General features: G+C 39.1%; 1 protein-coding gene across 1 annotated transcript in view; it reads left to right on the top strand.

Moving 5' to 3' along the window:
- The window catches only part of LOC121328395 (forkhead box protein J3-like), a 76,966-nt gene extending 56,094 nt beyond the window's left edge, over nt 1–20,872 (top strand). Inside the window, exons 4-12 of the mRNA XM_041273029.1 lie at nt 3,233–3,316; nt 5,303–5,404; nt 8,987–9,115; nt 9,623–9,812; nt 10,713–11,276; nt 11,752–11,853; nt 13,190–13,378; nt 14,251–14,355; nt 15,839–20,872. Of these exons, the coding sequence (XP_041128963.1) occupies nt 3,233–3,316; nt 5,303–5,404; nt 8,987–9,115; nt 9,623–9,812; nt 10,713–11,276; nt 11,752–11,853; nt 13,190–13,378; nt 14,251–14,355; nt 15,839–15,951 (1,578 nt within the window). The 3' untranslated portion in view covers nt 15,952–20,872. The remainder of the gene's footprint in view (nt 1–3,232; nt 3,317–5,302; nt 5,405–8,986; nt 9,116–9,622; nt 9,813–10,712; nt 11,277–11,751; nt 11,854–13,189; nt 13,379–14,250; nt 14,356–15,838) is intronic.
- Nucleotides 20,873–27,219: the final 6,347 nt, after the last annotated feature.

Genomic DNA, 27,219 nt, shown 5'->3' with positions numbered 1-27,219 from the left:
CTGAAGCTCTAAGTAGTAGCTATGATATTTACCTAAATAGCGATATTGCAGAAATTGCGGATTCCACAATATTGAGCATATACCGCAATTTCAGGCACTTTACTGGGCCTGTGTATACAACTGCTATAAGCGGACAGCTCTGCCAGCTGCAACATTGCAGAGGTTGATATTTTATAAGAGTACGCACAGTCCACTGCGGCTTTAAAAGAGCCTTCCTTTCTCAGGACTTAGCTACAGCGATCATTTAAACTTGTCAGATCTGCCGTAAGCAAGTGTTGCTAGTGAGCGCTCACTTGAATACACATACAGCACTATAGTTCGGGAATGTTGAGATTCACCTGCAGTTCAACAAAGTGTCAAACAGCTAGCTGACATAGCAAAGCAAGCCCTGTATGTCTAATTCTGTTGATGCATAGCCTGCCCTGTCTTGGTATGGGCACGTTTTCACAAAGCAGAGGCAAGGAATGAAAGAAGAGACAGCAAGTGGATATACTGCGCTACACTTTAGTGCTGGTAAAATGATAACGAAAGCCTGAAGTTTACTAGAATCACTTTTCTACTGTGCAGCATATGTTTGTTACAACTTACAATAGTACAAGCGAATAGTTTTGATTTTTAAGTGGAATTTGTTTGAAAACGCTCTAAGTGGTTTGTTTTAAGGAACTATAGTTGCATTTATTTATTTTCAGTGGGAGCGAGATTTTATTTTATGGGTGTGATCACTGAAACACAATTCTGATTATGGTCAATATATGACTTGGCATACAGGCATATTAACGCTAAAGTGTTTCTATCGTTTCAATCAAGTGACTTGTGTTCTGAATAAAAAAAAAAAAAAAAACAGATATTGCATGACTTGTGAAGAACGTTTTTATGAAATAATAATTAAAAAAACAACACAGCCTTTGTTTTGGTTTTTTTTTTGTGACTACAATTAATAAGTCACTAGAACTACGCATTGCCGCCATTTCGGTAGGACCTTAATGATATTATATTTACTTATACTTTACACTACTAAGCATTTTATCACATATCCATTTTTGTTTATAAACCATTTTATCAGAGATACTATTCTCCTTGCATTTCCCCCAAGTGATTCACACAAAAAAACTCTGGTGTATTGCTGCCATTCTTTCATTTTACCACTCTTGCGATCTGTACTGTTTTAATAAACAACTGCAGTACAGATTCACCAGTAAATTGAGTATACTTTCATCTCTAATGTTCAAATTGTACTCAAAAAACCCTTTAAAGAATAATTCGAGGATCTGCTGAGCTAGGTTGTGCTGCAGTTAATCAAGGAGAAAGTACAGCAGGATGTACAGTAGTTACTGTAATGCAAAGAAAAGTCTCACTGCTGCTGTCCGTGTTGCACACAGGCTAGCACCTTAATTGCAATAGATAAACTGTCTGGGGCCCCCAGTCTTTAAAGGATGTACTGGACACCAGGCTCAGCATAGCTATGATTAAAGCTGTATTTTTCACTGATTTTACAATTTCCGTGAAATATAGAATATTGTAAATGTACATACTTTTCTCGGCACTTGAAATGCACTTTCTTGCAGTTCTTCTGCTACAGACAACAACAATTCAACAACAAATGAAAGCTGTTGGTTTTCACAGAGCACTCTTTAAGAAATTCAGGATTGCTGCAAGCCCATGAATCAAGCACAGTAAGATATTATAACCAGTGCCGTTGCGAAGTGGATAGCTACCGACTGCAGACCTGCTAACATTGTAGCTTTGTAAAGCCTACCAATTTTCCTTTTAATTTTATCTTTTGGATATGATGAATAAACGTTTTTGATGTTCTCTTTCAATTGTATTTCAATAACCACATTTATTTAAAAAGGTATTATTTACAATAAAATATTTAATTTTATATCCATTCTTTCCAGAATATATGGAAACTGTTTATCTGCAAACACCCATATGTATGAAGTTCAGATCCTGTAAACAGGCTAGTTTATTTAAGGTTAAGTCTCTGGCTGAGTAATAAAATGTAAGGGTGGGCCTCATTTATTGTCTTTCATCATAGTAGTGTTTCTACTTATTCGTGCAGAGTACTGATCATGCATCAAAAGGGATTCCTCTGAGACGAGAGCTGCCTTGTTTAGATCTCCCAGGTATAGATGTGAATTCCAAGTGGCTTAGTCACCAGGGTGGTTATCTGAAAAACTACAGAAACTTTGTCCAGACCTTGCAACTTAATATGCCTAACTATTTTGTAAACATAAAAAAACAAGTCTAGAGCAGATGTGCTGTTACACCTAAACCACTTTTTGTACAGTATGTGACCTGTATTGCTTCTGGGTCCCTTGCATTACTTTCATGGAAGTTTGCTAATCTATGTATGGAAAGAAAGTCACCTTTGGAAACGTATGCAAGAATCCCTTTTTATGCTGTACTTCCATACAGTATCTCATGCTTTCATTTACTAAGTGGTCCAAATAGCATACTGTTGCTTTGTTTATTATCATCTACAGTACTGGGGATATAAATAGTGGAAGCACTGCTTTTATGACACACTTACATATAATGTTTCTATTGAGTCCATTTGTGGTAACAACATGCTTTACCATACATTATTGATGGGGTCAGAACCTGGTTATGTCGTCTGTTCGTATGTCCAGCTGACATTGGTACATGTACATTCTGTAATGGTGGTCTGCTTCATGTTGCTGTTTTCTTATTAATTTTTAAAACCCTTTTCATTGAACTCCCACTTTAGGAGCCTTTGTGAACTGTTGTGTGAAAGTGTCCTTTCATTTATTATTTGTAATTTAACATTAGAAACAAATAAGCCTCACATAAAAGCAGTAATAAAAACAACTTAAAGGCATTTAGTCCAGTTGTAGGTTCTGAAATTTTAAGGGTTATTTCATAGTTCAGCTCTGCTCAAATGTGCACCGGCAAAATAAAAACATTAAATAAATGATTCGATGTAAGGTCTTGGGGTTAATTATAAACAATGAAGTGAAAGGTTTTGCTTGAGTAGTTGCATATAAACATGTCTCTTGGAAAGGTGAGTCGTTATTGTAGAGGTTGTAAACACCAGGTGTGGAATTTTGGATCTGCCTGTGTCTTTCAAAGAATAAGATTAAATCGAATGCAAGTCGGTTTTTTAATATCTAGCATGGAGATTTCGCACTATATATTTCTGTGTAAGTGTAGTTTGTTCTAATGCATGTACAGCATTGCACTCTGCATGACTGTTCTCTGTGTGTTGTAGGGGTCATATTGGGCAATCGACACAAACCCAAAGGAGGACTCTCTGCCCACCCGGCCAAAGAAGAGGCCCCGATCTGGAGAGCGGGTAAGTTTACATACTGATCTTTAGGCAGCTCTTTGTTTCTATATACATTTACTGGCCCTGCTGAATGGAGGGACACCTCAGCCATTTGTAGCAGGTCCCCTCAGGATGGTTAGTGAGCCTGGTTGTTAAAACACTCTACTTAGAAGTAGGGGTGAGTTAGAGTACTCGAGTACTCGAAATAATTATAATTACTCAAGCACTAATTTATTACTTAAGTACTTGGAAAAAATGTAAATCATATTTCTTCATGAATGTAAGTTCAATGTATTGTAGCGACCTGGTCAGTTCAGGTCGTTATCTGTATTGTTCTGGGGTGGGACGTACCACTAGTTTCGGTAGTGTGTGTGTGTGTGAGCCACTGTTGGGTGCGGACGATAGTAGTGGTTCGTTCTCTTCTCTGTGTGCAAGGGGACTGATAGAGCCAGAGCCTGAGTGTGTGTGTGTGTGTGTAATAGAGCGAGCGAGAAAGTGAGTGAGTTTTTAGGATAGAGACAGGAGGAAGGATTATTATTAATAAATACCCCAACAACGTTTGAAAGGCAGGATCAAGAAAATAAGGAAGTTATAAGCCCGCCCACCTAGCAACAAAGCCGTAATTTTGACTGACTTAAGTACATGTTTTTATTTTGAATATAACCTACAATATTTTTATATATATATATATATATATATATATATATATATATATATATATAAAATCTCCGCTGGAGCTTGCTGCCATCAATTCCTTCGTTTTGTACAAGGAATGCACCAGCCAAAATATCAGTAGGAGTTCAGCAGAAATATTTCGATCAGAAAGCTGTAGGCTACAACAGCTCAACCTGGATTTTGTGCTGCACCGAATGACACACGCAAGAGCAAACACATATTACTTGTGTTTTAAATTAAAAACTATTTTGTTTTTACAGTTTTGTATGTACATATACCTGTTACACACTAGGTTCTTTTAAAATGTGTATTTTATTACATTGTTTTCATTTTTTGAAGTAGTGCTTTATGCGTGGTTAGTTTGAAAATAAAACCTTTCACGGCGTTTTGGTTGTGCAGATGTTTGATATGATGTGCATGAATAAAACTTTTGAGTTGAAACGGATAGTTGTCTTTAATTTTAATATTGATGTTGTTTAAAATATACTGTCATAATGATTGCCAGCGGCGGTTTTAGGTATGAGTATAACCGCAGTGGTTCTAGTGTTAACGTGATGATTTTTGTGGTGCTTATGTAGAATAATATTGTTTGGCTTTAGGTTCGAGTACTCCAAATTTTTAATGCTCGAGTACTTGAGCACTAAATTACTCGAAATTCCCACCCCTACTTAGAAGAGAACTTAGTTTAATTTTGCTGGTTTGCATTCACATTTGTGTGAAATTATATTGCTTTCACATTACACTGAAACAAACAAATCGATTGTATTTCCAAAGCCCTTGGTGATGTAATGAATATTAGTCAAGGTAACTTGACCGGGGTGTCTCACCATTTTTTGGACCAATACATTTTTCTCCTTTTCTAAAATAAACTATTCCCAGGCCTTTCCTTTTGATGGGTGTAAGCTTCATTTCCATTAAAAAGCGCCCGACGTGAATATTACGACTCATTAAAGTCTTGTACCGTAATGCCCGTCAAGAATGACAGATCTTATTGTGGCTAGCCAGTCCTCTCACATCAAGTAGTTTTATGTGATTAGATTTCATCCAACACCAAATCAGTAAGAGGTTTTGCACTTTTTTTTTTTTTTTTTTTTTCCCACCAACAATGTATTTCTTTTTAATAGAGATAGACTTGCTATTTTTGGTTATGTCAGTCTGTACAATGCACATCTAAGGGATAATACGTAGCTAAAGCAAGTTTGTATGCAGCCGTCAGACATTTAAAAAATGCAGTAGGTGCGACGATCACGAAGAACTATAAGGGGTCGTGTGAGAACCAGAGAGCCTGGCTTATTCTTTAATGACTGCAACTGATGTCCTTCTCTGTCTTTATCCAAGGCCTCAACTCCATACAGCCTGGACTCTGAGTCTTTGGGAATGGACTGCATCATCTCTGGAAGTGCCTCTCCGACTCTGGCAATGAACACTGTGACTAACAAAGTAACTCAGTTATTCTTCTTTGTTATTGCTTTGGTTATTGGTGTTATTGTTCATGCAGTGGGGGCAGTGCAATTGTTGGGATTACTGAGCTGTACACAGCAAAGTGAGACAGGTTTAATGGCTTATTACGTCTAGAGCCCCTGGATCCAAGTGAGCTAAGGCAGGGGCGAGAGGTTATTTGAACAATGTGAAAATTGTGGTGAAGCATAAAATGCTATGAGAACACAAAATCAACTGCTTCTATCTCATAAACCATTTAGGATGCCAACTTCGTTTGAAGAGAAAGCTGCTTGTTTTTGTAAAGTTGTAATATTTATTAGACTGTGTGAGAGCAGCAATCAGCACAAACACAGACAGTTTCGGTTATAAAGATAAGTTGGCCCAGTCATCACTGACCCTCACCTGGGTGTCTTCCAAAAGAACTAAATTTCAGTGTCTAGTAAAAATTAACCATTTCACCGCCAGATTTGTTTTTATTGACCAAAAACATATCCATTTACTCATTGTTTACAAACCATTCAATCAGAGATAACTTTACCATTACGTTATAAAACATTCCTAGTTATTTTTATTTTTCATTTATATTTGGATGAAATACTATTTTATTGATTTTCTTCAAATTCTAGCATTTTACACTTCATGTAGCACTAAGCATACTGTACACTAAGGACAGATTACTAGTTGACCATATTAGTCACTGCAAAAAACACATATGTATACCTGACCTATGTAACCTGTGTCCTAAATATATATATATATATATATATATATATATATATATATATATATATATATATATACACACACATACACAGTGGCTTGCAAAAGTATTCAAACCCCTGACCAATTCTATCATATTACTGAATTACAAATGGTACATTGAAATTTCGTTCAGTTCGATATTTTATTTTAAATCACTTAAACTCAAAATCAATTATTGTAAGGTGACATTGGTTTTATGTTGGGAAGCTGTGTCCAAAAGACTTAAAGCTGTTATTGCTGCGAAAGGTGACTCTACCAAATATTAATGTGTGGGGGTTGAACATTTATGCAAGCAAGATATTTCAGTTTTTTATTTTTCTTAAAAATATTTCCCAACATAAAACCAATGTCACCTTACAATAATTGATTCTGAGTTTCAGTGTTTAAAAATAAAATATCAAACAGAACGAAATTTCAATGTACCATTTGTAATTCAGTAATATGAGAGAATTGGTCAGGGGTCTGAATACTTTTGCAAGCCACTGTATACACACACAGTACAACTTCGCTATAACAAACCTGTTAGGGTCCAAGCCTTTTGTTCGTTATATCGAGGGGTTTGTTATAGCGAAAGGACAGTCAAAATGAATGATAAACTGTTGGAGTAATTTAATGACATGGGGTTGTGAATACAAGTAGAATTGCACGTATTTGTTCATGTCATGTATGCAGTATTCTGCCTTTGCTTTATCCTGTTCGGTAAGGAATTACAATGCAGTACAAAAAGCAAAAATCCCCAGCTGAAGCTGTGCTTTTATTCAAAGTCAATCTGACATGAATCATTTCAAAGAGCACCAATTCTTAATCCAACATGAAAGAATCCCAAACATCTTTTATTCCAAGTCAACCTGACATGAAAAGTTAATTAGATCCTCAAGTTTTTTGTCGTTATTTTTTCTTTAATCAATTTTGCTTTGCTGCATGGTTGCTTAACAAGCCCCAAAAAGTGCTTTTTGACAACCTATATCACGACAGACATATGCCTGCGTTACTCCTTTTTTCAAATGATCAATATAGTTTCCAGCTTTTTTACAACGTAAAATGATTTTCATTTTCGGAGGCATAGTTACACAGCATGGACTGTTAAGACAAAAGAGTCGACTTCCCTGCGGAGGTGGCATCCCGTGTGTACAGACCACGATGTTGACAGTGTGTGTTATATGATGTTTATTTTTATTCGGGTTCCAGGGGCCAGGTTCCTTATAGCTGAAGGTCTGTTGTAATGAAGGCCGTTATAACGAGGGTGTACTGTATGTGTCTACTGTTTTTGTCACAGCAACTCACATTTCTAGGTTAGCAGTAATAGTTTTTTTTGCAGTGCAGTCTGCCATTGAGTTAAACCAACAAGTAAGACAAAAAAAGATCAAATCCTTTCATTCTTTGTATTATTGGAACTTCAGAACTGAGTCAAAGCCCTTCTGGGGGAAAAGAAGAGGTTTGGCATCAGTGCCTTAAGAGACTGTTTCTGTGTTAGTCTGCTGTAAACAAACCCCCCTCCACATGTTTGTGTGCACCACGTCTCTTAGGAAACAGCAAACCAAACCACAGGAATTCTGTGTGTGTTTTTAGCAAGGGTCCAATAAGAGAGGGAGACTCCTTTCGGTTTGCACTGCAAGAGAAGCTTGTGTGCCAGCTTTTCACTGGCTGTTCTGTCCGGGTGGGGTTCTGCCCTTTGTTCCCTGGACGTCTGACGGTGAAATGTGCAGGCTGTCACGTGTTTCCAAGTTTTTAGATATTTTGAATGAGATAATGGTATATGCTGACAGTATTGGGTCAGTTTGTGTATGAGAATAAGACACCCATTGTCCAAGAGACAGGTTGCTAATCCCATTCCTCTCCCTATTTGGCTGTGGAATGTGCTCACTCTGTGGGAATGGAGGGGTTCCCAATCCCGAAAGGGTATTCCACATCAGTGACCTCCCTGCCAACACAGGTTGTTTGCTAAACTGTAATTTATAGCCAAAGTTTAAGGACGGGGGGAATCCACTGGGTTTGCCTTTGTTTGATATTGCATTCTGCTTTTCCTGAATACTGCTTGTCTGTGTTCTTATATTTTCATTTATCTGAGGGTGTACGAAGCCAGCGCTGTTTGGTGGGCATGTTTGTCACCTGTTGCTTTTTGTGGCTTGTTAATCTTTTGTTAGTAAAAATGGATTGTGGTCAAATGTTTAAGGTAAATCATGTGGGAAAGGAAATCCCAATATACCTTTGTGCAAAGGCTTCAGATAATACAATTCCAGTGTGTCTATGTTCATTATACATTTACCCAGTCATGCAAGTCAAATCATTAGGTTAATGTATTGAATACTTTAATAGTTTTTTCAAGTATTATTAAAAAAAAAAGAGTAAGTCATGCAACTTCACAAATTGCATCTTCAAAAAATAGTTTTGAATAAAATACCAGCAGATGTTTTGGCAGTGTGCTCTGATGATGTTTTAAACTGCTTCCAGTGAACAGTCTGCAAAGTGTATTTCTGTGGCAGCAGATAGCACAATCTGTACACATTTGCAAACCTGAAGATGCAGTATTATTAGTTAAAAAAAAAAAAAAAAGACCAGGCTTATTTTTGCTACTGTATAATATCATTTGTTTACAGTACTAGAAAATTACTGTAGTTGAAAGACTCATTTTGCCTTGTTCAACACCAGTATGTTTTCGTATGTGGTATATCAGAGTGGTCAGTATTATTGTTGTTGTAGCAGAATTGATGTGGTTTGCGGACTGTCCCAACCTCCTGTAACTTATTAAACAAATACGAGTGGCTCAGCATGCTGCAAAGGGAATGTTTAGGAAGTATTTTGTATTCCTTGTTGTTGCAGGTAGCGTTGTATAACACAGATCAGGATGGGAGTGACAGTCCCCGGAGCAGCCTTAACAACAGCCTCTCAGACCAGAGCCTGGCATCTGTGAACTTGAACAGCGTTGGCAGTGTGCACAGTTACACACCGGTAAGCAGCCGGACTGTAGAAAACGTCAGCTTGTCTTTTTTTTTTTTTTTTTTTAATTATAAACGAACACTTCTCAGGTGAATGGAATGTGCCAGTGGCCTTCACCTTGACCTCTGACCTAATGTGCATGCATGCCATTTACCTCACGTGGTCCTGGTATGATAGAAACCGCACACTGTGGAGATATTAAAAATGAGGTGTAGGGTTCAAGACCAGTTGTTTTGGCATATACAGTAAGAGTATAAGGTTGTATATCATTCAATTCATCAATGAGCATACACTATAGATTGCTACAACAAACCAATCAAATATATTGTATAAAATCAGTTATATTGTTGATAAAATAAAGTGCAGTTTTGATAGAAATGTTAAAAAAAATTGACCAAATACATGGTCTGCAAACTTATAATTGAGTACTGAGATTGAGTTGGATTGCTATCCTGTTGGTAACACCAGTCAATAGCGTGATTTGAACCCTTGTCTGTAATGGTCTCTCTCTCCTGCCAGGTAAGCAGCCACCCTGAGCCTGTGTCCCAGTCCATGACTCTACAGCAGCAGCAGCCACCGTCGCAGGCTCAGTACAGCATGCCAGAGCGGGACAAACAACTCCTCTTCTCCGAGTATAACTTTGAAGATCTCAGTGCCTCCTTTCGCAGCCTTTATAAATCAGTCTTTGAGCAGTCTTTTAGCCAGCAGGGTGAGTGAGCAGAAAAAGCTGTCATTTTAAGAAAATATGGTTTGCATGTGAAATGCAGTCTCTCTGTATAAATAACTATATACACTGCTCATATGGTGTGTTGGGCCGCCGTGCTTTTGCCTATTGCCTGATGCCACATGATTCAGATGTGGGCATTAATTGCGGTGACAGTCTATGAAGTCACCACTGCAGAAACCTATTTGGGATTAAATTAATGAACCAGTTGCATTCAGTCATGTTGTACATTTATTATGCAACTCTTGTGGGACAGGTTTCTCATTAAAATATTTTTTAATGTATTTGAAGATGGTTCAATTATCTATTCAGATAATTCATAAGTAAGCGGGTGCAACAAATGCCCTTTCCCAGCGATCCTGCATTTAGTGTGGCCAGTTACTTTTGTGTGTGTGGTTTTAGTTTTATTTATTTTTTACTTTGCTGAAGTGAACTCTTGCTAGACAGTGCATGTGCAATTAAAATTACAAGTGGATTCTTTGGTGACTACAGTAAGCTAATTTACCATTATTGTTAAGAGCTAAGGTTATTTTTCATGGAGTAGTTCACTAATTGCTTTTTGAAAATTTTGGATTGCACAATAGGCTTTTTCTCCGATAAGAGATCTACATTTTATCTCTGAAATTCATGTTCACTCTTGACTTTGAGTTCTCCAAAAGTAATTTCTAAAAGCCATTCAATGAAATTAGTTGACTCTCAGAGACATGCTGGTTCACTGTTCTAAGTATTTGTGAAATGGCCACAAGTAACTAAACTATTCTAGTTTTACTATGACTTTGTTGAAGTATTATTTGCAACCCTAACATATGTCTGTGGTGGGTGTTTACTTCGGATTACAAAGCTCAGGGTTCTAAAAGGTGCTGCCTTGTGTTGTTACTGTTACAGGTTTGATGACTATGCCGTCGGAGTCAGCGCAGCAGCAGACCCACACGTCCTGTTCCTACCAACAATCCCCTAGCAGCACAGTGAGCACTCACCCACACAGCAGCCAGAACAGTCTGACAAACAGTGGGGGACAAGTCCCCCTGTCCCACCCCCAACAAATCCACACGCAACAGCAGCACCCGCAGAACACCCATCCTGTGCACACTTCCCCACATCCCCAGCAGCACAGCCAGCACCTTTCCCAGCACCCTCAGCAGCATGGGCAGCACCCCCAGCAACATGGGCAGCATCCTTCCCAGCATCCTCAACAGCACGGACAGCATCCGTCCCAGCACCCTCAGCAACATGGGCAGCACCTTTCCCAGCATACTTCCCAACAGCATGGGCAACACCCTTCCCAGCATGCTCAGCAGCATGGACAGCATCCTCAGCAACACGGACAGCACCCTCAGCAGCATGGGCAGCACCCCTCACAGCACCCACATGCACAGCAGCACCACCCGAACCACCAGCCCCTCTCGCACCAGGCCCATCCGGCACAGCAACAGATGCCCTGCAACACTGGTGAGGAACTGTCACATTTACTAACCAGGAGGTCTATTCTAATCACCCTTGGGACTGATGGAGTTAAAGGACACCAGTATATGCATACTTGCTGTGATAAGCCTGATTTTACCTTATTTTTTTAACACATCTTAAGGTAAATTAAAAATAAAACCGACTGGGTACAGGGGTGTTTGTTCACAGCCCTTTCATATGGATAGTTAACCCGTAGCAATGTTTATATATGTGAAGCATCGATAACTTTTCCCTTTCCAGAACGATATTAGGTTCAGGTTAATCATACTAGAGGGAAATTTTGACCCCTTCTGTTCAGAAAAATAATCTGTTGTTGAGCTACAATGGTGTCCCAAATAAAATGTCTTAGTACTGTAAATCTTATAAAAAGGAAATGCTTGGCCCAATTCTCATATCCCAGTCCCTCGTAGGAAGCAGATTTGGAACACAGTTATATAACTGCCTTCATATGTTGCTACAGGTCTCCCATCAGACTGGTACCCCAATCTCGATGCACTGAAAGAGAGCTGCCGCATTGCTAGCAGTTATAACTGGGCTGACGTGGACCTTTCACCGTTTCAAGGTAGAGTGCTGGCCTTTTCTCCCTGGATCTCAGCTGCAGGATAAGGAGTCTTGTCTAGTTTATTGAGTTAAGTGATAGTGCTTGTTGATGAAGGCTCTACAAAGGCTCTTAAAACATTTTGCATAATTCACGGCACAGTCACTTTAAAAAGTAGAACATTTCACAGCATGGTCACGGCAGCAAAGAAATGTGTAATAACAACTGAATGTTAACTTAAATATGCATTTATTTAACACAATGTTTCAACAGTGTAATATTTCCACTCAACAAACAACATTTATTGAAGTGCAGTTTTCTTTTCCTTGCAAAAGTATCTTGGAATAATTTATTTTTGTGCAACACTTTTTCAAACAACATAACGGGTGAGTGTTTAGCTTTAGACTTAACAAAAATAACCTGCCGATCCTTTTTGGAAAATTCCCATTTACACACTGTTGCAATTTTGATGCCACAAAGATGAGAAGGGTCGTTCTGCGTCCACGCTGTTGACTGGCACTGCTTAGCATCGCAGGGCAACTACCACAAGAGCCGGAAATCTGGGTGCCTCCAGTAACTTTGGAACCAAGTGTATCTTTTAGTATGTGCTGTCGATGTGAACCAAGCTTTCATTACGGCCAGTCAAAATGAAAAGCCGGTTGTTGCGCGGATTGATTTTAAATTTGATTCGCAGTTGATGGTGTGACGTAGCATCGGGCATCTGCAGTCTGATAGAAGCCTGCTAGAGCTGGAAGCTGATTGGCTGATGGTACTGAATCGTTTTTTAATATAGTATAGTTACAGTCTTTTTGACATTAGATTTATTCGTGGTGGTATTGTAGAGGCATTTTAGAGTAAAAACTAGTAAACCTTGGTATGATTTTTTTTTTTTAATGAATAGTATCAAGGCTTGCTGTTGTGAAAGTACAGAAAGCTTATATAACCAAATGGGAAAAGACTAAAATATGATGTGCAACTGATTGTGCAGATTACTTTGTACAGTGCAGTATATGCCATTTGTATTTTAATAATACTGTTAGTTCATCCCTAATATGGTTTGCATCTTAAGTGTTTCTTAAAGTAGTTAAACAAGAGGCCATAGATCTAAAGGGATTCACTGTGTCTTTATATAAAAGAGCACATATTTTTTGTCTCAGAACAGTAGCTGATCAACTGATTCAGGTTTTCAGTGGGGGAAAAAAGTTCATGAATGTGCATTGCCTTCAGATAAATCTAAAGTTGTATACTTGTACTGCAAATGTATTCCTGTTGTGGCAAGAGTGACAACTGCTTGTTGGAGTCAGTGGTATGGATAAGCAACAGCATTAGAAACTAACACTTCTGTGTTTGTTCTCCCCAGGATTAAAGGAGAGTATGAGGCAGGCAGACCTCAATAACTGGTCCCTGGACCCTTCCCAGATTGCAGACCTCTGCTCGTCTATCAACCAGTTTTTCACTCGGACTGGAGTCATCCCGCCACAGGGAGTCGTCCAACCACCTGTGTGTCACACCATGCACTCAAACAAGCCTAGCCAGCACATTGCTCCAGGTGAGAACCATGCAAGCATCACTCCAGGTTTCTATATCCCATGGTCCATATATTGGTGTTTGCGGTACAATAAACTACCAAGGAATTAATCATAGCCCTTCAATAAAACTGCGACAAGGAGTGAGCATTGGTATGCTTGGTTTGTGTGATGTTCATGGCTTTTGTAGCCTAATCTCGCCCAGCTCAGTCAATGTGAAAAACAGTGTCTTCTAGTAAACTGGAAATCTCTTACATTTTGCATTGTAAAAGAGGCACACATTATGGTAACCAAATTTACATATTGCTCTTTGCAGTTCTTTCATTGCTGCACTTCAGATGCACCCCTGCATTCCACTTAAGGAAGTCACATGAAGAATGCAGAAGCATTGAGAGCCATTGGAAAAGCTGCGACTAGTTACTGAGAACTTGGCTCTGTTGCACAGTAGTGTAAGCAGTGGCTTCTTTTTCTATGATGTGATTTTAACATCTCTGCTGTACATCATGTGACCTATAGTTGAATAAAGGGACACGTTGGAAGTACAGCATTAAAATATCTGCAAGGAGCGAAACAAAGTAAAAAATAATAGCAATCATAAAACACATTTACTATCATTTGTGTCTTTTGAAATGCAGAAAAGTATGAGTGATGGTAATCAGGTAAGCTTTACTGAAGGGGTAGAATGCTTGGGCAGCAGCAGTACAGGGTGTTTCATATTTAAGCATCCTGTGAGAGGCTCTGCTTTTCTATCTTCCTGTGAAACATAGGACTGGAATCTTATTTAGAACCAAATGAGAGCATTTCTAGCCAGCCGACATAATTGTTCCATTTTGTATTAGAACATGCGACAAAACCCCTTTTCTGAGATCTTTACTGAACCCCCTCTCTCATGCAGGAAATATATACATTGACTCCAGACAAAGCCTTCCAACTTCAATGATGGGGCCCCCAGGTTATCCCCACATCCCCCCTCTTAACAGTGCAGGACCGACGATGACAGGTACACCCCATCCTGATGCCTTTCACCTCACCTTGCATGGCCGTGTATTGTGTGCACCAACCCACCTGCACGTACTGCCTGAAAGAATGGTGTGATGAGCATGAAGCATTTAAGAGCAGTACTTTCTGGCAGACAGGCTTGGTATTTGCTGCAGGGATTGTATAACAAAGTGTAATTATGTATAAGAGAGTGTCTCTGTAGGAGTGGGTTTGTCTTGGTTAATTGCAAACATGGGGGATGACTAATCAGTTTGAAGTGACCAGTTAATGATAGAAAGTGGGCCTTTTTATAGCTTTGGACAGTCAGACTCGTAACATGTAAGGTCTTAATCTGTTAAACATGTTTATTTAAAATCATTTTCTGATTTCACAGTTCACCCAGGACTTAATAATCACTTAATAATCCATTGTTAGAAACTACGCCAAGGAGACAAATGTTTTGGCTCATTGTCTTCATAAGTGTTCTAACTTTCTCGACATAGTAAGCGACGTTAAGGCTGTAACGAAGGGTACATTTTGACCTTCAAAGGCTCGAGCGTTAGAAAGTACTAATTTGCATACTGTATTGGTGACATCACCATAGCTACCAGTTTATATTGATTGACGATCCTATTATCTTACAGGTAATTCATATAAATGGAATAAGACGTTCACATGTAGTTTAAAATTGCGCTATATAGAGCAGTAGTCAGGTTTTTATAATTCAATACAAATAAAAATCCACGTTGCTTATGTACACGTAATTCATGCTGCTTGTGACATATACAGTAACCTTACATTGCACTGGAGTACCTTAATTAAAAGCCAATAAAAAGAACTGCAGCAGACTCAGGCAAAACAAAGCTTTATTTAACAGTCACCGTTCCAAGCAGGTTATCAGTCACAGTCACATTTTAAGACTATAATACTACTACAAATAAAAATAATAATAACAGGAACTTGCGCTGATCCCAGAGATTAGAGCCACTTGTACAGTTTGCATTCAACTTTTTTCTGTGTGGTGGGTCATTAATAAAAATATCCCAAAAAGCAGAGGGTTTTCGAGACATTTCTTGCAATGTAGCCCACTTTGCTGTTGAGATGGCTAACGAAGAGCGGGTGCACAGTGGTCGGACGATGCTCAGTTTTATTAGTGCTAGCGTCTATTTTGTGTTAGTGTCTATTTTTATGCGTCATACTTCTACCATAACACGTCTCTTACAATGTCTTGTAAACAAGGTATTCAGTACATTTTTTACTGAAGCAATGTGGCCGCTATAGGTAACCCCCAGTGCTTTGGCATAATATGCCTGCCCTGCTCCAATGCACGGCTGCGGCGCCATATCGAGTTGCTCCGTATAACGATTTGTTAGTGAATTTTAATACAACAACTTTTGTTTAAGCAATATGCATTATACAAATCAAAAGACCGAATTTGCATTTGAGTGACAACAGCGTATTGTGATGATTTTTAACTGCAGTTCTTGATGTCTTCTTCCTGCCAGGACATCATGCGGCAATGAACCAGCAGCACATGCTATCTCCTGCAAACTTCCAGATGCGCCGGCTGCCTGCGGATGATATCCAGGACGATTTTGACTGGGATTCCATCGTCTAGGCCTCCCCTGGACTGAAGGGAGGGGAGCGGGAGTTTGCCGGGCCGTGCTGTCCACTTGCTGTGGAGGGAGACAATCTGGACGGGAATCTTCAGAAGTACATGCGTCATTTTGACAAGAGACTTCGGAGTCCTGATCTTTAAAAAATAAATAAAAATAAATAAATAAATAAATAAATAAATAAAAGTTACTTTGAAGACAATCAAAATATATAGTAGGACAAGTTTAAATTATCGCTTTGTACTTGTCAAGGGGGCAAGAGTAGATGTTTTGTCAAGTACACCCCTCCTCCTCACAGAACTCCTGTAACTTCTTACTGTTGTGAGACGGGACAGCTTTTCAGATTATAACCTTCTCGTGTTGCCCGACAGGCCTCAGCTTCCACTTGGACATGGTTTTCTCCATATGCGTAACAACTCCGTCCCCTTTTGAGCAGTCAGGCTGGGTCTGCTAATTGATTCTCATGCCGTTGTGAGATCTCAGCATAACAAAGCAGGTTGAAATTAGGCAAAGCGCCATCAGTTTGTATGTTTTCATTTCATGGATTGAAAGCTACATTGAAGTAATACTTTTAATGGGGTTTAAATAACTGGTCTTTGGTTTTTCATTTTCAAAACCAAGGACTGCTTATATAGCACTAATAGCTCAAACAAAGGGACTGTTTAATGCTTCTTCCCTTACAGTATGGTGATTTTATGTCTGTTTTTTTCACAGCAAATCTCACTGTAGGATTGAGTATAAACATTTGCTTGTAGAAATAAATCCCTGCTCGAATACAATAACCCATAGTGTGCAAATGCTGTTAAAGACAATTCACTTCTGAATTCTCATCATGGACATTAGATTTTGAAATCTGGAGACACAGGAGGCACCCCTGTCCCCTAGTGCAGACTGCACTATGTGAAGGCTTTTGGTACAACCACAGTTCAGTGTCAGTTCTAAAAGCTACTGACATGGGCCATTAAGTGTGCCTCCTGGAGAAAAGGAAAAAGACAATGTGTGTTTGTCATGTGGTGAGTTGTTGGTATTGAAACTCCTGACTCAAAGCCAGGCAAAGGGGTTTAGCTCTTGTGTCTCCACACATTTCCAGCTGAGGGTCGTCCACTGTGCCGGGCATGATGAGCCAGAAGTAGTTTGGCAAAATTGCTCCTAATTTCAAAATCAATTGCAAAATTCTAAGCTATTCACAAATAAATAAAACATTTTTATGAGATCAGTTTTTTTATTTTATTTTTATTTTTTTACTTGCACATCTTATGTTGTTTTGAGTGTGTCCTTAAGTGTTTTGTGTGTGTGTGTGTGTGTGTGTGTGTTGTTTTTCTAGGATAGCACTCCAGTTAAAGCAAGCCTCTGCTTTCTTTCCTTCCAACACGCTCATGGGTCAAGAGTAGCCTGCCTGAACATCCATGGCAGGTAAATTAGTGGGTGGGGATTTTCGGTTTGTTTGCTCTGTTTTTACGTTTCTAGGAGTGACCTTTTAATTTAAGAGCCTGGTAACCAACCAACTAGTGATTATCTTGCATTTGTTATTGCATGGGGGGGATTTTTTAGTAAATGACCTGCCTGTTTTATGCCCCAGTTGGAAATGGCTCCAGATGGAAATGTTGCACTGTTGACAAATTGAAAATCTTGGTTGCCAGGTGTCATATTTCAGAGATAAACCAACATACCAACAACCAGTGCAGACAAATTAGTATCCTAAACCTGTATTCGTTGCATGCTTTTATGGTCATTGTGGTTAGTATGAAAGGCCATGCCTCTGTGCTATTGTTGAATAGTATTGCGTTTGCAGGATAGTGTGCCATCTAGTGTTAATTTCTGCATGAAATATTTCCAAATGAACAAGATGGGGTATTTCCCTGTGGAGTGGATAGTTGCAGGTTGCTTTGGACCCCTGACACTGTGATGTATTTAAATGATAAAAATAGAGATGTGGTAAAAACATGTTGGGTTAAAATGCATTAGTTTAGACTACCAGTAGGTTTGAAAAACTCCCCATAGGAGAGGTGAGAGTCGCCTTACCACAGGGGATCCTTGTTTTGAATCTCAGCTTAGCCCCCGATTCACTGTGTGACCATGAGGGAACACCCTGTGCCTTAGTTTGAAATTGGGTGCAACAAGACCTCCACTGGTAAAGAGGTTTGCTGTCTTGATCAACAATATATTAAGAAATCATTTGGTAATTAAGTGTGTGGGGGAAATGGGGGCAGGGTATGCATTGTGTTGTGTAGAGAGAAACGGGGCAGGTTATGCATTGTGTTGTGCAGAGAGAAACAGCAGGTTTTGCAGAGAGAAACGGGGCATGTTTTGCATTGTGTTGTGCAGAGAGAAATGGGGTAGCTGCTGAAGGTTAAATGTAAATTAATCATAAGTATCATCTTTAATGTAATCGAGCACAAAACGGGGACATTTTGACAAACTGTTTAGGGAATACAAGGATTCAAAGTCGAGCACTTTTGGGAGAAGCTTATACAAGCATTTAGCACTGACTAACATTGTGAAAGGCCTGGTCCTCTTTTGAAAAGGACAGGAACTTCAAGCAAGGCCTCAGACCTTGGGAAGAGAGCTCTTACAAGCAATGCTACTGAGGCAATGCAAGCCAAGCTAACGATGCAGCGTTTCCCTTGGCTCTAAGAAAAATTCTCCAGTGCTGATGTGCCTGCAGGGGGATTATTTCTCTGCCCGTTTCAGTTTCACCTCTCCTAGGTGTGCACTGTAATTAGAAAGCAGGATTTAGGGGGAGGCAGTGGACTAGTTCTGATAACCCCCTGCTCTTTTTCACAGTGTTCACCACACACAGATACACAGGAGATTAATTTTGTGCTGCAAGTGGTGTCAATGCAAGTCTTACCAAAGCAGTGTCTTTATTTTCTACATGTGTTTTACAAGCTTGCACATTGATGCTATAACCAGCTGTCCTGTTTGGCTCTCATAATTGTTGCTGACACACAGTGGAGTTTGGTTTTGTTTTATTGTGTGATTGTATTGTATTCCTTAAATTGCTAACTGTGAATACTAAGGGTGTCATGCTGGCAGTTTTCTTTTTTCAGCAAAATAAACAGTTGAAAAAAATGGGAAGTGCTGTTAGTTAGCAGAAGTGTAAGGGAAGGATGGGTTTAATTATCATTGTCTGATTTCACAGACCCAGATTAGCGATAGTTTTGGACTGCCTTACTTAAGGTAACATTCTGTAGTCCAAAGCTTTGATGTGTTAGGGTGATGCCCACAGCTGAACGAATAACCTTGAGTCTTGATGCCTCTACTTTTAGAAGTTATATTTCCAGAACCTCCCCCCCTAGGATTGCAGTGGGTCATGTCTGGACTCAGGAGCTGGAGCCGAGTGGGGTTGCCTGTGATCTGCCTCTGGATCTGGGTCTTCAACTCTAACCACGTGGTTGTCAAGTCCAGGTGCCCCTGTTGTAACCCCCCTTTTTTATGATCGTCATAGGGCTACCACTGTAGCCACTGACTATATTAAGTCTCAAAGGATTTCTCCGAGTGCTGTTTAAAACTGTCCAAAAGTGCTATTCCCAGCTTGCTTTGCCAGCTGCTTTATTTCAGTTGCTATACTTGGAAGTAAAGATGCCATGCAGAATTGTTTAAAGTATAATTTATTTACAAAACTGGAAATAAACAAAAGCTAGCGAGTGAACTTTTGTTAAACCTTGGTAGTATCAACAGTGTTCCCCAGTTCACCATCCCATGCAACTCATTCATCCATATTGCACTCCAGTTTATTTCTACTGGGTAGACCCGATTTGAACCTTTCCAGTTGTGTAAACTGTGTTGCATCTTCACAAGGCTGCCAGGGCGTTGTTTTCAGTGGATAGAGGGGTACTGCACAATGACGGGTAATTAAACCCAGGAACTGCACAATGACCAGTGATTTAAACCCCTTTCATCCAGACAGTGGGATGTTTCAGACCTATCTGTTTCTAAACCTTAAGGAATACAAATGCACAACAATCAAAGGCTATTTGTCAAAGTTGTGAAATTGATGTATTTCAGGATCACAAACATGTAACTTTGACATTTTCCAGTTGCTGGGCAAAACCCAGCTTTCCTCCACAGAAAAGTTTTTTTCAAAGGCATCTGTGTAGTCTTTACTCATTGGAACCCTCAATTTGCCATGCCTTACTATGGGTATTACTGGCCTTGAATAGAAAAACTACTTCTTAAAAAGCAAAGTAACCAAGGCCAAGCCCTGCTTCAGTGGCTGTTAGGTGTGTCTTCTGTAGGTTTGATACAGTATGGGTCAGCTGAATGTCACTTCCATTAGTTAGCTACTTATTACTATAGAGTGCAGTCTGCACCAAAGGTAAACACTCCAGTAATTTTATATAAGTAGAAGGTTTTCTAATAAACCTTATCACTGCATTTTTTTATAACATTGCCAGTTTTCATTTCACAACAATGGTACGAATTGCACACTGCAGTAAAAAGCTTTGATGAATAAAGCCATTGTAGCCGTAACAGAAGCTCAATCACTGGCAACTCCTAACCAGGGTGCAGTAACTGACAGTAATTGTGTGTTATTAGGTGTCATCAGAATTGTACTCAAAATTGGTAATGCCAAAAAAATGTGTACCTATTTGTTAAAATACTAATGAGTTAGAATTCCTGTTGCCTCCCAGCCAATATAAATCCTCACCCATTTTATTTAATCCATCTGTATTATGACTACGTTTTTAAAGCATGGGCTGCTAGTAATTCTTTCTACATGTTGTATGAGCAAACCTAAAGTGAGTTAGGATAACTGCTTTAACAAGTGTTCCTAAACAATACTGTTCAAATGTGCTTCCTGTTTCCTTTAGATATACATATGCATTTTGTGTGTATTATGTTGGATGATATTTTGAAGTTGGCTCCTGACAAAGCTACATTAAAGACAATGGTGCCTTCCTTTTTTTTTGGGGGGGGGGGGGGGGGTGGGTGGGGTTATGGTTTCTCACAGCACCAAGATGGGGAGTAGCAGGTGTACCCCAAACATTGCATTCTCACACTTTTTTGTTGGCTGTGAGCAAAGCAATAGAGAGGAAAGAAACAATGTCAACACCCTGTTTTTAACAAAAGCCTGTGTGTGTGTGTGTCTCTCTCAAGTGTTTTTAAATAAATTGAAGAACAGCATTTTCGCTCTACCAGTTCACCTGCAAAGTGGCTTGTTACAGTAAGGGGGAAAACTGCCAACAAGTACTGGTATTTGAGGCCTATTATTTTATTCAGTGTTGGTGTGTTAATGTGCTTTATTGTAAATATGTGTCTTTTAAATGGTCCTTTTTTCTGGATGGGAGGGGTGATATGGGAGGAGGCGGGGATTATTGATAAAAGAAAAGAATATGGAGTATTTTGTTATTGTTCATTCAGAGGGTGATATGTATATATCTATATTGTATATATGTGATGAAATTGCGTTTGCTTTTTGTGTGACACTACCTTGTACTGCTGTTCTACAGTCAGTGTTTTAATGTTTATAAAGTTGTTTTTTTTTTTGTTTGTTTTTTGTTATTGCACGGTTTATTACTTTTGCTCTCAGAGGAAATGACACAGCTACTCTTTGTATCGGTTTAGTGCTGTAAAATAACTCCACAGTGTCATTAGGATTGTTGCTGCCAGACCCGATATGCATGAATGGCACTTACAAAATAAAATATGTTAACTTCTCTGTGTAATTTTTGCCATTACTTTTTTTTTCTGTGTTAGTGCCTGCAATCAATATAATTTTACAGAATTCAAAAAGTTTAGTTTTGCGTGTAGGTATGAGGCTATTGCAGTGCAATGGGAAGTATTTTATTTTTTTTTCTCCCCTACATGCGCTAACATCCACACAGGTCAGTGTGGGTGCATGTGTGTACCTGCACAGCATCCTGAACACTGGATCCAAGACCTGGACAGCAGTTTCAGGTCTGAAGATGCTGTCTTCCCACCCCACACCCTTTGAGATATCGACTTCTCCTTAAGAGAAATGTACTATGGATTCTAGCCTTGTCCTGTACATAGTATAGTGACATTGAATCATTTTTAATGTAGCTTGATGATTGATTGAGCAATTTCAATCAATTAATTTAAAGCATACAGCTTCAAATGTAACCATATATTGGATTTTTAGAATCTAGTTACAGAACTGTCATTTACTTTAATGTAACTAGCCTTTTGCATTAGGCAGGTTATATAAAATGATTCTAAACAATGCACAGTAAAATAGTAATACAAAAATAGATGAAAATGTTGATGTATTTATTTAGCCTGGCTAGAACCTTTTCAATGTATGTCCTGGCAGAGAGGAAGAAAAACACTTAGCAAGACTAAGGTTCTGAAAACTGGAAGTCTTTACGTTGACTTTTAGTTTTTCCTCATGGTTATGTCCAGCCTGTTCTCAATCTTGTCCTGATTCTCGTTTTTCAGGACGACACAGAAAGATTGTTTACTAATGGTAAAGAGACTGAATGGCAGATTTTTTTTGTTTGTTTTTTGTAAAAAAAAAAAAGATGCAGGTGTAGTGTTTAAACTAGTGTATAGTTTTATATAAAAAAACAAATCCAAGTTTAAAAAATAATCACAATACAGTATTAAAAAGATGTTAATGCTAATAAATATTCAATTGAAATATTTTTATCCCTGCTTCATTGTTCCTTTCTGGTATAGGCACGGGCTAGACATGTAGGTGGCATCTTGAGAGATCTTGCAAGCTGCAACATTGCTACATGGAGCCTTTCACTTTATGCTTCCACTTCAGACACACCTCTCCTCCTCTGACGTGTGGCCTTGCCTGCTTTGGAATGCCCTGTAACTCCGGTCATGATGCCAATCTACTCTTAAGGAGGGCAGATCCAAAAGCATAACAAGTTGTTTTGTTCAAGCCTGTGAATTGCACTTTTGATTGCGACATTAAGAACAAGGCTGAAACTTTCAACCCAATCCAGTCCAGGAGTATTGCAGTAACCACTGTGTAATTAGATAAGCATTGCTTATTTACCAGGAAACAAACGGCTGGAAATCTTTTGAAAGACAATTCAGAATGACAATGGGAAAACATATTTACGTTTCTATGACTGCTATCAATTCATTGCTTCAACTATTGCTCAACCATCAAGAGATGGCAGTAGTCCTCTTGATTAACAGGAGCCATTTACTTTAGAATGGGCTTGGTGGGTTAAATCTCATTTATTTCATTTTTAAAAATATACACACAGATTTATTTCTATACTATATTAATAAGGTGGGGTGTTACAGACTCAAGTCACTATAGCCTTTTTTTTTTTAAGATTTATGAGCTAAACAATTTTAGCTTTCAAAATTAGTTTATTATGCTAAATCTGTAATAAAGTTATGTTATAGGTGCATATTAGAGCAATATTAATCACAGGAGGAACACAAGGTGTATTGGGAGTGTATTTGATGTGACCTGTGACAAAGTTATAGATTGGGCTCTACCATGTGAGTATGATCCAAACCAAAGTAAACGCGGGGGCTGAATTATTCGTTTTGTTTGTTGTGCTTATGAAAAATATTGCATGACTGTACGGGGTCCAAGTATGAAAAAATTTGGTTACTTGAAGCCATGTACAAGTACTGATTGAATAGAGGCCAGCAAGTTAAATATTGGGTGTATTATTTTGGCACTTGCTTTTTCAATGCATTTGTTTACTGCTGCTGCTTTACTAAAAATGTAGTATTTGCTAGTATTGATACTTATTTTGTAGTATTTTGAAATGATTATCCTTCGTATGCTTTACATGATCTTATACAGTGGCTCTCAAAAGTATTCGCCCCCCTTGGACTTTCCCACAATGTATTGTGTTACAACATGGAATCAGAATGGATTTAATTAGGAGCTTTTGCCACTGATCAGCACAAAAAAAGTCCATAATGTCAAAGTGAAAAATAAAATCTACAATATACACATAATTAGTTGAATGGAGTCCACCTGTGTGCAATTAAGGTGTTTCAAATGATTTCAGGTTAAATACACCTGTCTCTGGGAGGTCCTACAGTTGGTTAGTATATTTCCTAACAAAAACTTCATCATGAAGATGAAGGAACATTCAAAGTAAATCCGGAATAAGGTTCTTCAAAAGCACCAATCAGGGGTAGGATATATGAACATTTCCAAGGCATTGAATATCCCCCGGAGCACAGTCCATTATTAACAAATGGAGAGAATATGGCACAACTGGGAATCTGTCTAGAACAGGCCGTCCTCAAAAACTTAATATCCGGGCGAGAAGGGCAGTAGTCAGGGAGGCCACCAAGAGGCCTGTGGCAACTCTAAAGGAGTTAGTCTTCCATGGCTGAGCTGGGAGACACTGTGCATACAGCAATAATAGCCCGGGTGCATCACAAAACTGGCCTTTATGGGAGAGTGGCAAAAAGCAAAGCCATTGTTGAAAAAAACTCACCTCAAATCTCGGCTAGAGTTTGCCCGAAGGCATGTGGGAGACTCTGAGATCAAGTGGAAGAATATTCTATGGTCTGAAGAAACCAAAATAGTGCTTTTTGGCCTCAACGCTAAGCGCTATGTTTGGCGCAAGCCTAACACCGCACATCATCCTGAAAACACCATCCATACTGTGGTGTATGGTGGTGGCAGCATCATGCTATGGGGTTGCTTCTCTGCATCAGGGCCTGGAAAGGTCATGAAAATAGAGGGCAAAATGGGTGCAATAAAGTACAGAGAAAACCTGCTGAAGTCTGCAAGAGACCTGGGACTTGGGAGAAGATTAATCTTCCAGCAGGACAGTGACCCCAAACATACAGCCAAAGCCACACTGGAGTGGCTTAAAAACAAAAAGGTCAATGTCTGAAGTGGCCCAGTCAAAGCACAGACCTAAATCCAATTGAGAATATGTGGAAAGAGTTGAAAATTGCTGCTCACCAAAGGTACCCATCCAACTTGACGGAGCTTGAGCAATTTTGCAAAGAAGAATGGGCAAAAATTGCAGTGTCCAGATGTGCAAAGCCGGTAGAGACTTATCCAAATAGACTCATGGCTATAATTGCTGCCAAAGGTGCCTCTACCAAATATTGACTCAAAGGGGTGAATACTTATGCAATCAATTATTTTCTGTTTTTTATTTGTAATTAATTTAGAACAATTTGCAGATTTTATTTTTCACTTTGACATTATGGACTTTTTTGTGTTGATCAGTGGCAAAAACTCTTAATTCTAACCTCCTAATCTCAATTCCATGTTGTAACACAAAACAAAGTGGAAAAGTCCAAGGGGGGTGAATACTTTTGAGAGCCACTGTATTTTTGGTTCAATATGCTATTAGGATAATGTTTAAACTAAACTATTATTTTTGATCTACTTCTGAATATCTGTTGGTTGAATTTTTAATTATCCATTCAGGTGGAGGTGCGGGACAAAGGCAATGTGATAGTGATTTCAACAAGCATTAATGAGCCAACACCCCCCCCTGGTGTGCTAAAAGAAGACCCGCAATCTGGTGAACATCATCTAGACAAAACATTTCATACTATGCATAGCATTGCCATACTGAAAACTGAGAAACACAGGTAAGCAACAACAGCCATTAAAATAGACAGCTGGATCAAATTGACTGAGTAACTTTGTTGATATTATGATATTCTCTCCCCCGCACCCCCTGTGTCCCTATCTCCCTCCCATTTTCTCTGTCTCTGCCTCCTACCCCCTCCATCTTACACAAACGTGTTTAGTTATTACTTTTATTAAACGGTTAGACAAAAGAGGAAGAGGGAATGTGCAGATCCTGGCCTGGATTTAATCTAAATTGTGGTGGTACCATATTCATTAAAAGGTAGAGCTGTGATCATGAGTAATCACTTTGAATAAATACTCTAATATTTATCATAAAAAAAAGGACGGAGGAGGAAAGAGAATTTTTTTGAAATTGACCAGACTGTACTTGTTTCAATAGTCATGCAGCTAAAGCTTAATTGAATTTAACTGAAGAGGCAGAGAGAAGAAAGATGTGAAGGGGAGGTAGAGAAAGAGCAGGATGAAAAGTATACCGTAATATTAAAAAAAATAATAAAAAAAAAATATATATATGAATCCAAACCAATGTATTTCAAAGGATTTTTTTTTTTCCAAAATTTTCTAAAATACGTATGTATGCATAGTGTGTACAGTGACTTGCGAAAGTATTGACCCCCCTTGGCATTTTTCCTGTTTTGTTGCCTTACAACCTGGAATTAAAATAGATTTTTTGGGGGTTTGTATCATTTGATTTACACAACATGCCTACCACTTTGAAGATGCAAAATATTTTTTATTGTGAAACAAACAAGAAATGAGACAAAAAAACAGAAAACTTGAGCGTGCATAAGTATTCACCCCCCCACAGTCAATACTTTGTAGAGCCACCTTTTGCAGCAATTACAGCTGCAAGTCTCTTGGTATGTATCAATAAGCTTGGTACTGGGATTTTTGCCCATTCTTCAAGGCAAAACTGCTCCAGCTCCTTCAAGTTGGATGGGTTCCGCTGGTGTACAGAAATCTTTAAGTCATACCACAGATTCTCAATTGGATTGAGGTCTGGGCTTTGACTAGGCCATTCCATTTAAATGTTTCCCCTTAAACCACTCGAGTGTTGCTTTAGCAGTATGCTTAGGGTCATTGTCCTGCTGGAAGGTGAACCTCCGTCCCAGTCTCGAATCTCTGGAAGACTGAAACAGGTTTCCCTCAAGAATTTCCCTGTATTTAGCGCCATCCATCATTCCTTCAATTCTAACCATTTTCCCAGTCCCTGCCAATGAAAAACATCCCCACAGCATGATGCTGCCACCATCGTGCTTCACTGTGGGGATGGTGTTCTCGGGGTGATGAGAGGTGTTGGGTTTGCGTCAGACATAACGTTTTCCTTGATAGCCAAAAAGCTCAATTTTAGTCTCATCTGACTAAAAGTACTTTCTTCCATATGTTTGGGGAGTCTTCCACATGCCTTTTGGCGAACACCAAACGTGTTTGCTTATTTTTTTCTTTAAGCAATGGCTTTTTACTGGTCACTCTTCCGTAAAGCCCAGCTCTGTGGAGTGTACGGCTTAAAGTGGTCCTATGGACAGATACTCCAATCTCCGCTGTGGAGCTTTGCATCTCCTTCAGGGTTATCTTTGGTCTGTTTGTTGCCTCTCTGATTAATGCCCTCCTTGCCTGGTCCGTGAGTTTTGGTGGGCGGCCCTCTCTTGCCAGGTTTGTTGTGGTGCCATATTCTTTCCATTTTTTAATAATGGCTTTAGTGGTGCTCCGTGGGATGTTCAAAGTTTTGGATATTTTTTTTATAACCCAA

The sequence above is a fragment of the Polyodon spathula genome, chromosome 16 (genome assembly GCF_017654505.1).
Source record: "Polyodon spathula isolate WHYD16114869_AA chromosome 16, ASM1765450v1, whole genome shotgun sequence".
Taxonomy (NCBI): Eukaryota; Metazoa; Chordata; class Actinopteri; order Acipenseriformes; family Polyodontidae; genus Polyodon; species Polyodon spathula.
The sequence above is the reverse complement of the archived record's forward strand: the minus strand, read 5'-3'. Positions and strand labels throughout refer to the sequence as shown.